Source organism: Lepus europaeus, chromosome 19 (assembly GCF_033115175.1).
Source record: "Lepus europaeus isolate LE1 chromosome 19, mLepTim1.pri, whole genome shotgun sequence".
NCBI lineage: Eukaryota > Metazoa > Chordata > Mammalia > Lagomorpha > Leporidae > Lepus > Lepus europaeus.
Genome location: NC_084845.1, coordinates 62,661,918 through 62,673,662, shown reverse-complemented (window position 1 = coordinate 62,673,662; position 11,745 = coordinate 62,661,918). Strand labels below are relative to the sequence as shown.

General features: G+C 56.1%; 1 protein-coding gene across 2 annotated transcripts; it reads right to left on the bottom strand.

Annotated features, from left to right (window-relative positions):
- Positions 1 to 389: 389 nt before the first annotated feature.
- Positions 390 to 10,058, bottom strand: MON1B (MON1 homolog B, secretory trafficking associated). Of its 2 annotated transcripts, XM_062176381.1 has the most exons (6): positions 9,306 to 10,058; positions 8,750 to 8,913; positions 6,741 to 7,070; positions 5,421 to 6,240; positions 4,904 to 5,051; positions 390 to 3,624 (listed from the first exon to the last, which is right to left on the bottom strand). In XM_062176381.1, the coding sequence occupies exons 2-6, from the start codon at positions 8,901 to 8,903 to the stop codon at positions 3,424 to 3,426; spliced, it is 1,653 nt and encodes a 550-aa protein (XP_062032365.1). In that variant the 5' UTR covers positions 8,904 to 8,913; positions 9,306 to 10,058; the 3' UTR covers positions 390 to 3,423. The 2 variants fall into 2 exon arrangements, with proteins under 2 accessions (XP_062032365.1, XP_062032364.1); XM_062176380.1 differs by lacking the exon at positions 9,306 to 10,058 and having other exon boundaries at positions 8,750 to 9,291.
- Positions 10,059 to 11,745: the final 1,687 nt, after the last annotated feature.

Sequence of the window (11,745 nt, the reverse complement as noted above, 5' to 3'; positions counted from 1 at the left end):
TAGCATGAAAACTTTCAAATGCACAGGAAAGTAGAAAGGTTACTGTTGTGAGCTACGGGTACAGATCATGGAGCGCTGACAGTCATCACGGGTCACCCACACACTCTCCAGGTTTGCAAGTTGCAGGTTTCCTCATACTTCATCCCCAGCCTCAACTACTTAAGGACATTTTAGGATGACCCCAATCCTATAGTCGCACTGGACAAGGTTAACCAGACCCTATGTGAATTTCCCCGTTTCCGGTCTTTCACAGCTGGCCTTTGCCACGGTTCCTGCCAAAGCTCCATGTGTGCCTTCCCCCTCTGCTGCTTTTTACTGCTAGTCAGAAGGCTGTTAAATCTTTTAAAAATTCCATGTTACAAATGACTACATAGCCTGTAGAGTAGGAGTTCCTTTTAAATGTTTTATTTTGAAATACTTTCAGATGCACACAAAAGTAGTAGAAATAGGCCATTGTACTCCCAGTTGCCTTTGTACCAGACTCCCCCACCCCTGGGTGTTTGTGAACCATGAACTGCAGACATAACCCATTGCTCCCTGACATCCCAGTGTACACCCCTATATACAACGGCATCTACCCAGTCACTGTGTGTAACCACAGTGTGATAACAACAATCACCACCCTCGGACACCTTTCACAATTTCCACTTATATTTTAAAATTACACACTCTTCATATGTTTCTAGAAGAAAAACAAAGCAGTAAATCAGAATACTGCCTCCACCCTGGCATCACCCCCTCAAGCAAGTCCCTTGCCCTGTGTGACCAGTCAGGTCCTAAGTCTCAAGCTGCTTGTGCACAACGACATTGTTTGGCAACCCCCTTCTTGTTTGTTTCAATCCTTGCTGGCTTTTCTCTAATAAAAATGTGTTGTCTTGCAGCTCATTCTGGAACAATGAACAATGATCTTATCCACTGACAATCAAATTCCTAAGTTAAATTAATTTGGGACTTAATTTTAACTATTTTTCCCCGGCGTCTTTTAAAAAACCCTCACGGTTATTCTAGAGGGTGCGTGGATACACCCCGACGCGGCCATTTCTGTGACTGTACCTGTGCTGGCCTACATCGACATTCCTGACCACGCCTGGTCCACGGGTCTGGGGACTCTACCATGACTACCTAGCCCGGGGCCTGCAGATGTGGGAGAGCATTTCAGGTGTGAAAACGTTTTGCCGAACTGCCTGGGGCAATGCCTTTACTGCTCTGACCGAGAGAAGGGCTCTTTCAGCACCGGGTCATCAGTACCAGGTGCTCCGCCTCTCTTCACTTAGCCAGTCTGCAGGTGGTGTTAAGTGTAACTTCGAGTTTGAGGAATCTGGAAGGGCGATACTGAGCTTTGATTTTCAAGCCTCAGGGGCGGCCATTCGAAGGGCTTAACAAATGGAATCTACGCGCATCTGTCTTATTTCTGTCTGATGCTCTAACCCAAAAGAATTCCGCTGGCCATCTCGTCATTCTCACCTCCCATCTGCTAAGCTCGCATCGCTTTCAGCAGTGAACAGGCTCACAGCCCAGAGAATCAGCCCGGTTCTGACCCCCGCCTAGGCAGGCGTGGCAGGCGTGGCAGGCGGCAACTTCACGTGCTTGTTCAAGCCCTGCTTCAAAGAGCACGCACAAAGGGGAGTCGGAGGCGGCTCAAAGGGGGCACAGTCGACAGCTTCGGAGGCAGCGTGACTGGCAAGTGCAGGGGCGTCCATCAAGCTCTTTCCTCTACTTCGGTCCATTCTGAAAATTTCTCCAGCAACCCCAAGAAGCTGGCGACGCACTGAAGGATCCCTGCCTCGGGACATTTCCTTTTTGCTGGCCGGATTTCCAATGCACTTCTACTCAGTCGGGGTTTAGGGGTCACATCTAACAAGTCAACCCCGGAGAAGAAGCTGCGTGGAGGCCAGGCGCCACGGGCCGGGCGCGAGCCACCGCTAACCACTGCGAATACTCTTGGGGGCGGCAGCAGCACGGCGATTCGGCGATTTTCGTCGGAATATCCCTCCCCCACAGGCTTGCCATTTCTAAGAAAAGCAGACTGTAGTATTACTTTAAGATGCTTAAGCAATATATTTAAGAGTTGCCAAGTTAATCCAGGAATCTAGGCGATAGGAAGGTGCGCGTGGTACTCATCTCTACCTTAGAGAGGTTAAAGGGTTTCTTTCCTTCAAATAATCAAAGTCTTAAAATCTTATTTAAAAAAGCTACAGCTGGCATTAGGTCATCACTACCCTGAGACAGGCTCCCTCCTCCCACTCTGCCCAAGGCAGCGCACACCGCTGGTCTACACTACCTTCCGCCGGCTCCACGGCTTCCAGCGGCCCCACCACCAGACGCTCCAACTGGCCGGCCATTTCTCCAGGGCCTCCTGGGCGCGGTGGACAATGATTGGCTAGGGGGGGACCGCCCACGTGAGGGTGAGCGGAGCGCACATGCGCGGAGTGCACGTTTACCCATCCGTTGACTAAGGCCGAGGCAACAGGTGTCCGCGGTGCGCAAGGCCTGCGAGTGACCCTGATCGGCAGTTAGCAGCGCGCGCACGATCGCGAGGCCGCACTCCGACTCTAAGGTAAGCTGGCCAGGTGGGGAGCTGGGTTGAGAGCACACACACAAGCCCCGGGGGCGGGGTCTCTCTGTGTAGGTTGCATGTGTTGCGCAGGTTGCCAAGGCCTGGGGACACAGGTGCACGAGCTGCGTCTGGGGCACCCCGAGTTCCAGTCCCTCTTCCTTTACAGATGTTCATGAGAGGCCTATGAGAGGTTATCTCTGTTTGACAACACAGTGAAATAAACCTTAGATGCGAACTGCACCAGCTCTCAGCCAGTGTGCAGGCAGGTGTTGCATGTCCTGGGTCACACAAGTGGACACTGGAGGCCACCTTCTTAACAACAGTGGCCAGCACGGATGGGGTCATTTTGGCGGGGTAAAGTATATGAAGGGCAAAGGACTATCCTTGGACTTGGCTTGGGTCTTTTATGTACGTCGTCATTGCAATACCCTCAGGCCGCCGCAAACACAGGTTGGCCCTGCAGAAACCCCAGAACCCCTGTGAGCCACTCCAGAGACGCTGGCCAGCCCAGGACACTCAGGGCTGGGATTCCACAGAGGAGGGAAGCCCCCGAAGTCGGGTCGGAGGTGACAGCCTGACAGGGGCTGCAGCATCATCCAAATGGAGGTGAGGCAGAGATGGGGGGAGGGAGGCCTACGGTCTCCCCCAGGGAAGGAAGTGCATGAGGGGCTGTGACAGCAGCCCTGTGCCTGGTTGCTGCCACCCATCTCCCATCTGCGGCTGGGGCTTCGCACCGTGCCCATATCATCCAGGGAGACAGCAGCTGGCCACAGACACAACCCCTACCCACGTTTCCAGCACAGAGACAGAAGGGACAAGCCAGAGCCGGTCACTCCCAGCGCTGCCTTGTCTGGGAGCTCCACCTTTCAGAGTCCGGTGAACAGGCCATTGTGGGGCGCTTGGTCCGCAGAGGCGGCTGGGGGTGTGGAGTACTTGGGCGGGTAACGAATGAAGAGCCGGTCTTCTTCTTTCTTCACCCAGCGCAGGAGTTTGGTCACGACCAAGATGGCACCTGCCTTGGTCACCAGGGGGCTAAGGCAGGTATAGAGCTCAAATTTGGAGGTCACCTGGGAGTTTGGGAAAAGACAGAGTCAGAAGGGCTGGAGCTGGCCACGGACAATGCTGTCTGCCCTCACCCAGCCCCACGTGTGCCTCCTGCAGCAACCCCCATCTAGTCATGCTGTGGACTGGGCAATGGGCTGTCAGCTGGGCCTAGCCACACATGTGTGTGTACTCTCTGGACCTTAGTTTGCTTGTCTATGGCCGGCTGGACTGGGGAAAATAGTGAGAATACTTTCTAGTGTACACAGGGCCCTGTTCTAAGCTCTACACACCTGTACCCTGGATATAATAGAAACGGACACGCAGACCTCACTCCACCAGGTCAGCAGAACCCTCCTGTGCCTCCTCCCCTCCACTTCTTCTGTTCCAGCTACTCCCTTTCCTTATTGTTCCTCAGATACAAGTAGGTTCAGTCTCACCGCACAGAATCTGTAGTGTTCTTTCCTCTGCTGGGGTACCCTTCCTCCAGATACTCATGTAGCCCAGTACCCCCACCTCTATTGAGAGGCAATTCCATAGGGACGCTGTTCTTGACCTCTTGATTTAAAACCCTGGCGTTCTCATATGTTTTAAATGCTAACTTGTACTGAGAGGTACCAGGGCTCCTTGGGAAAGCGGTGGAGTGCAGGACTAGAGCAGCGGTGTGTTCCTACAGGGGGTGGGGATGTGTCCAGAGAAGTACAGGACCAGCCTGGCTAAACCAGGCTCCCATTAGCTACTGCAGTCATGAATTCACCACCAAAGTAAATGACAGAAAAGGTTTTAGCCCACGGCACTAAAGAAACATCCATGAGACCATACTGACATAAAATTAAAAATTCAACACACACACAGGAGATGGGAAAGTTCTTTACAGTAGATCCCCCATCACTTAGATAACAAAAGAATGATGGAGTTAGAAACACATCACCATCTAGCCAGTGCCAGACTAAGAACATCAATGGATTAGTGAGTGAAAACTATGGCAAAAACCAGGACACCGACAAGTGAGCACAGATACCCACTAATGACAAAGGGAAATGCGTTACAGTGTGGCAGTGTGACAGAAACCACAGTGTGGCAGTGTGACAGAAACCACGGTAAGTGGTCAGAGCTGGCATCAGCAGCAGTGGGGCAGAATGGCATCCTGATACGACGCAGAGAAAGCCACAGTGTCACTTCCGTGGGGTTCTTGCCAGAAAGATGCATGATCTCACTTGATTCACAGTGTGACATCGGAAAAACCCAAGACGAGGGCCAATCGCACAACGCTAAGCTTCGGGGTCACGAGACCTCCCAACTCACCCAGGCCAGCAGCGTCTCCTTCTCAGCCACGTGGTAGATGAGGCGCAGGGGCCGGGTGGTGCTGTGGAGGCGCGCGTGCAGGCGGTGGTACAGGTCCGACAGCCGCTGCCGCTCCTCCTCCTTGCTGTAGGGGGCCTCTAGCTCCGGGCTGCCGAGACGGAGGGAGGCGGAGGGCACGGTTAGTCCAGGGCCTTCTCGCCTGCCTGCTGCCATCGAACTCTAGGGATTTCAATTAAGTTGGGAAGCAGCGCCTTCCCCGTTGAACTTAAGGATTCAGTAGTTCGAAGCTGAGCTTCTCCCATCGGATTAGGGGACTTTCTGGGGACCACCAGATGCCACTGGAATAGGGCCTTCCTTCACGCTGGTGGTTGAACTTTGATCAGAAAGGGCCCCGTTCCACACTCCTCCCTTCTGCAGCATGCCAGCCTGTCTCTCGCGAATAGATCTATGAGCTGCTGAACCTCCTACTTAGACAAGCCTCCCCTCCCAGCCAAGTGCCCTCAGGGTCTGGGCCCACCTGGTAAACTGGGGCAGCTGGCGGTGGTGGTCAGGGATGTCCAGCGGTTTATAGAGGAAGTGTCGCAGGCCAGGGGCCCCCACAGCCTGCACACTGTAGGCAGGGGCAGTGGCTGCTGGGGCATTGGAGAAGCCAGCAGCCTCCCCGAGGGCGTGCAGGGCTCCAAGGGTGCGCATCCCATCTTCGACAAGGCGCCGGCAGGCGGCCATGGCGTGGAAGGCTTCACGGTGGGTGCCAAGCAGCAGGAGGCAGACCGGCACGGCATCCAGGCGGGCCACGTAGGCGTAGAAGAAACCGTCGGGGTTGAAGCGGGGCAGGCACACGGGTGCCCACGCCTCGCCCGCTGCAAACGCTGGAGCTCCCGCCCAGTCGAGCAGCAGCTGCAGGTCAGCTGGGTCCAGCCGGCATTCAGCCAGCACGTTCCGCTCCTGGGCTGCCGTCACCAGGCGGCCACCCACCGCCAGCACCGACAGGGCCAGGCCAGGTGCTATGCAGCGCCGGAGCAGCGCGCCCAGTGCTTCCCGCAGTGGGCGAGCCAGGGGTACGCAGCGCACAGCACCCAGGAGCAAAGCACCTGGGTCCTGCTCCACGCTGTCCAGAAGCCGGTCCAGAGTGCGCTCTGAGCCAGCCAGCAGGCGGCGCAGGTCATAGTTCTGCTTGTGTGCGAAGATGCGAGCCACGCTCGCTCGTGTCAGTGTGCTCACAATCTGTGCGTGCACAGCCAGCAGCTCTCCCCGCAGCTGGGCTGCTGACTGCGGAGTCCGGGACACAGCCACCAGCAGCAGTGGGCCCTGCTGTAGGAACACCAGCTTGTGGTCCTCTGGGGGCAGGACAGAAACGGGTCAGGAGTGACCGGAGGGGTCAGGCAGGGCTCTTCTGCCTTCCTCCCCAACACACATGCCCCTGGCCTGAATGGAGGGCAAGCTGGGACAACGTGGGCATTTGTGGAGACATGATGGGATGGTCAAGGGATCAGGTAGTTAGAGAGGAGGTGAGGGGGAAGAGACAGAACCAGGACTGACTCAAAGCCAGAAAGATACACACAGTTACAGGCAACAAGAAAGTACCCAGCTTGTCACTTAGATCCCAGGGAGTCACTCAGGACCTAGCAAGGAAAACTGGGACAGGACCCGCCCCCGCCCCCAGGTAATTAGACTCCTGAGTGTCCATCCACATACACGGACCTATTCCAGGCTGGCTGGACAGAGCCACAGGCATGCAGACAGACAGACCTACCCACGGCGGCGGAGGCAGACCACCAGCCAGCCAGTCCCATTCCTAGTCACCAGCCCCCATTCCTCCTCGTGGCCCTTTGCTCACCGGCATAGATGGCACGGATGGCGTCTCCCGCACTCTGCACAAAGGACACCAGGGCTGTCATCACCCCCATGGTAGCTGACAGCGCCTCCACACTACCGTACCGGGAGTAGATGGGCTTGCCAGCCTCACTCAGGACAAACACGTGCTTCCGCTGGCTGCGCCAGTCCTCGTCGCTGGGGTCGCCGCCCTGGGGCCCGGGGCCACCTTCAGGGCCATGGATGGGACTCCCTTCAGTGGCTGCAGGACTCCAGCCCTCACAGGGGCTTGACGGGGATTCTGAACGGGGCAGTGGTGACAGGCGGCTGGGTGGCTGATCCTTGGCCTTGGATTCTGAAAGGGAGCTCCTGGTGAGTGTCAGCCGCCGTGACCTCCACAAATGCCGCATCTCCAAGGACCCACCAAAGCCCTACCAGTCCCTCAGTGATCCCTGCATGCTAACAGAGACCTCCAAGCATCTCTCTTGCCCAGCGATGACCAAGGATTCCCCACGACCACTAACTGGGACATGTCTAGAATATCCTATAACACTAAGGTTTCCATGTTCCTCCCTAAAGCCCCAGTAGCCCAATACACCCCCACTGTCATTCACTGAAACTTCTGTGACCCCACAGACCAGCTACAGCCTCTTCAATATCTGCATTGCCAAGTCTTCCAAGAACCCTCCTGCCTCTAACGACCACGATTAATAGCATTTCCAGTGATCTCCCTTTAAATCCTCTGATTCCTAATATCAGCTCCCCCCCCAATGAGCACCATGAACCTCTACTAGCATCTGCATCTTGAATGCACCCCCCCACCCACTATCCTAACCCCCTACTCTCACGGACGGCCTCCAATCGATAATGTGCCACACTGACTCTCCCGGTCCCCTGTTGACATTCTCAATGATGTCCATTAACTCTCCCCGTGAATGCCACCAATTTCCAGGACTCCCCTAACCCCCCGTTCACTTCCACTGCAGGACACTGACACCCCCAAATCTCATATTCCCATCACTAACGCTGGGGTCTTCAATGATCCTCCATGGCTACCCTGCCCTACAACTTACTCTAGCCCTGTCCACTCTGTCCTGCCCATCAGTGAGCACCCTTAACCTCCACAAACACTTCAGACTTGCCATCATCTCCACTGAATCCCCTGAGCCCCTTTAAGTCTCACTGATACCCGCTCAGCTTCTCATAGCAACAAATATGGCCGCTGTTAACATTCAATAGAACCCACAACCTCAAAGGCCGCCACCGACCCCCTGAAAGGCCCATCATTCCTGCTGATGATCGCGGTCTCCCTTGACGAAGATCACCATCATCCATTTACAACCATGTCTTAGTACCTGTCCCAGAACATTCCAGCGACCTCACGTTCTTCCACTTCCTCATTGCCGCTGACAGCCGTCTGTCGCTCAATACCAATGGCCACTCCCAATAACCAAGTCCCGCCCCGTTTATTCTGTGATGACCACTGACCATTCCTAACGAGCAGCCACTAAGTCCAAAGGGCTCAACGAGCACCAACTCGCCTGTGACTTCCTCAGTGAACACCGACACACGTCCACCGCCATCTGCGGATCTCCTGACTTTCCAACCTTACGTGGTCCTGCCCACCCCACCCGGGTCACAGTTACCGTCCACTAACACGTGATTCCTTACAGGCTCCCCGACAACCCGTGATGATGGAGCTGTCCCGGCGCCTGGCCACTCCTGGAGATCCTCTTTCCACTCCAGGGACTTAACGACCTGGTTTCCCAACCACCACCTTCCAAGGGTCTCCCCCCCTCCCATTTGACCCTGCTAACTCCCCTGTGCTCCTTCATGGAGGCAAACACCCTAAGTCCCCAAAGACCCTCTCTCACCCCCACTTCCCTTCCTGTCTCTCAGTGATCTGATCCATACCAGGTCCCCACCGCCTTCCTTCTCCTTCCCCGCAACTCTAACTGCACCGAGTCCACGGGGACCCCCGGGTGCTCGCTGCTTCCCCGACTGGTCCAAGCAAAGGCGGGGCGGGGGGCATACCTGTCTCCTCCAGACCCCCACCTCCGGGGTCCGGCGGGCCCGCAGGGACCCCTCCTCCGCCACCAGCGGCAGTGTCCTCACCGGGGAGCCGCGTGTCCCCCAAGTCCTCCGCGCCCCCGGGGGCTGCGGCCGCAGCGTCTCCTCCGGCCTCCATCTGCACATCCCTGGGGGAGAGGGGAATCGAGGGTGACGGGCAGCAAAAGCAACTTCTGCAAAGCCTCGACGGAGCCAGGCCCCGCTCCGGGAAGCATCGCCCACGGCGTTCAGCAGGCGGGGATGGTCCACCGCATGACCGCGGCCGTGCCCGGAAGCCGCTCCAGAGCCGCGAAGCCGCTACCAGCCGGGGAGAGGGCCAACCGAGACACCTGCTGTCATCCCGCCTCCTCCACGGGCCGGAGACCACTACTTCCCTCAGAGAAGGTAGCTTCACACTTCCGGGTGCGGCCGGGCGCTGGGGACACTTCCGGGGGCGACGCCTCCCCAAGGACACTTCCGGTGGCGAGGTTGCGAGGTCCCCGCGGCGCCCCTCTCCCGCCGCCTGCTGGTGTTCCCTCACCGTTGGGATGGCGCGCGCCGACCCCGGGTCTACGCCGGGTCCAGTCGGGAACCGAGGGCGCGCCTTTGCATTTCTCTCCCACGGAACTGGCGACAGCGGCTTACAGGTGCCCGGGCGCCCCACTTCTTGTAGGGGCTGGTTGTCGGAAGGTGGCGGGGGGTGTGGCCCGCTGTCAGCCAATCCTGCAGTAGGGAGGGCGGGCCCATCTCCCCTTTTGGCCCAATCGAGAGGAGGCTGTACCCTCGCTCCCGCCTTGTCCAGGTAGTGCCTCCACCAGTACCGTGCGCCGGCTTGCGTTTGCACCCGCCCATCCCTTGACTGACATGTCCGCGGGTCCAATCGCAGACTCGAGCCGATTCCTCTTTATTCGAGAGTTTTGCAGGCTAAGGGCTAACGGATACCGGTCCTGGACCAACAAAGATGCTCCTTCAGGGCTGAGGCAACTTCGCCCGCTGCATGCAGCAGGAGAGGCGGAGGTGAGGGTTGAGTGGCGTGACGTGAAGGCTTGACGGGCAGTCTCTGTTTCCAATCGGAGTGCTGCGCGCAGTCTAGCGAGCCTACGAGACTCAGATTCTCAAGCAAGAGGCGGGCCTCTCAGGAGTAGGAAGTGTTCGTGGGCTCGACGTTCTGGGGGAAAAAGGGAGGCGCGAACCGCAGACAGCCTCGCGGCGCCAGTGTTGGAGCGGGCGAAGGCACAGCCCCGAATGACCACGGCCTATCCGGGCGGGCAAAGTGCGGCCTACCCGTACCGGCATAGACGCTGGCTGTGGGCGGAGTCATCGCGCTCGGCGCCCAGGCCGCCGGCTTCCCGCGCCGTCATTGGCTGGCGGGACGAGGGCGTGCGTTAGGCCCGCCCCCTGGAGTGACCCGCGCGGCCGGCGGGGGCGGGCTCTTCTGGTCCCGGCGGCGCGTGGGGCTCCCGGGCCTCGGGCTCTCGGCGGTCTGTCAGAGCTCGCGGGCTCCCGGGCCTCGGGCTCTCGGCGGTCTGTCAGAGAGGCAGCGGTGGGAGAGGTGGGGTCGGGTCCTTACATGCAAAAAGAGACAACCTCGGTAAAAATTATTCATCAGGGTGAGCTGGTGAGTCCCCATAGTCTCACCTTCTCACCCTCTGCATAAACCCCTCCATATTGGGCCATACCACAAACCCAGGAAAAAGTTTCTTTCAATGCACAGTTTTCTTCATGAGGTCCCTTCTAGGATTGGCTAACCATGCATGGTTCTCTGCTTGCTCCAGGGTGTCTGGAGCTTCCGGAACTGACAGTTCCCAAATAGGAACATCTCTGTGCCCATCTTGACACACTGATAACCGTTAGGTATGTGTCCTTTTCCTTTTAAACTTCCTGAATACTAGGACACTGAACTGCAACAGATATACACAGCAGGAGCTGGGTGGGAAGAGGAAGTCAGGTGCGAGTGGACAGAATGCCGTGCAGTGCCGTTGTGCAGCTACGACTGGTTCCAGTTACCCTGCTTTCAGCTCCGCAGCATTTGCTGTGCTTCCTTCCCCATGACCTGCCTCCCCTCGCTGTTGATCACTCCTTGCCTCCTTTTTTATGTCCCCTCGCCTTACTCCATGCTCTCCTCTTTGATTTGAACTACTGCTTCCTGCTCCTAGGTTTTGTTCCCTGCCCCATAAGTCACTTCCTTGTCACCTCTTGTCTTTGATTCCTTGATCTTACCATCACCTCCAGAGTATGCCAGAAACAAGAACTGGGAGAAGAGGAATGGTGATCTCAGTGTATTTACTGTTTTCTTCAAATAGAGTTCCACAGTGACAGGGTTGGATCCTTTCCCTAGTTATCTGGTTTTGAATGGACACCTCCTGCTCCGAGTTCATCAAGTGCAGAAATTAGACAAGATTGGCCCTTGCCTCCCTGTGAGAATAATGAATGAAAACAGAACCACAAATTAAGAGCCTTCTGCTCTCAACAGGAAGCTGGCTGTATTCCCAAGCCTGCCACTGCTCTCTTACCCTATTCTCCCAGATCAACTTCCTTAAATTTGTGAAACCTTAAAATCTACCAATTTAGTCAAACCTCTGAATACACACAAAGCTTTCAACCTCTCTGAGTAAAAGCCGTGTCTCTCCAAATCTAATAATTTCTCCCCAGATCCCATCCTTACTCTATCCAACATTATTCCCACAACTCTCAAACTTTCCAAACCCAACAAAATGTTCAAACACTTGGTCTTCCCAAAAATTCCTAATCTCTCTGATCCACCTACTTACCTAAAGTTCAACTTCTGCAAAAACTTCAACCATGTAAAAAGACCAGCACCCAAGTCCAAATAACCAAACCTCAACCACCCCAAACCCAACAACATATGATCATCTATGGTACTACCTCAAATCCACCAACATCCTCATTTCCCTAACCTGTGAAAGTCCTGGCATATCACGTTGCACTTAGGTAGTCATTGGTCAACACATCACACTTTC

What these genes read in the sequence shown, in the direction of transcription:
- MON1B (XM_062176381.1), bottom strand. Translation starts at nt 8,903, where the DNA reads ATGGAGGCCGGAGGAGACGCTGCGGCCGCAGCCCCCGGGGGCGCGGAG. An exon ending in CATCCGTGCCATCTATGCCG is followed by an intron (nt 6,241 to 6,740) that starts GTGAGCAAAGGG and finishes TCCTGCCCCCAG; the next exon opens with AGGACCACAAGCTGGTGTTC. An exon ending in CAGCTGCCCCAGTTTACCAG is followed by an intron (nt 5,052 to 5,420) that starts GTGGGCCCAGAC and finishes CCGTCTCGGCAG; the next exon opens with CCCGGAGCTAGAGGCCCCCT.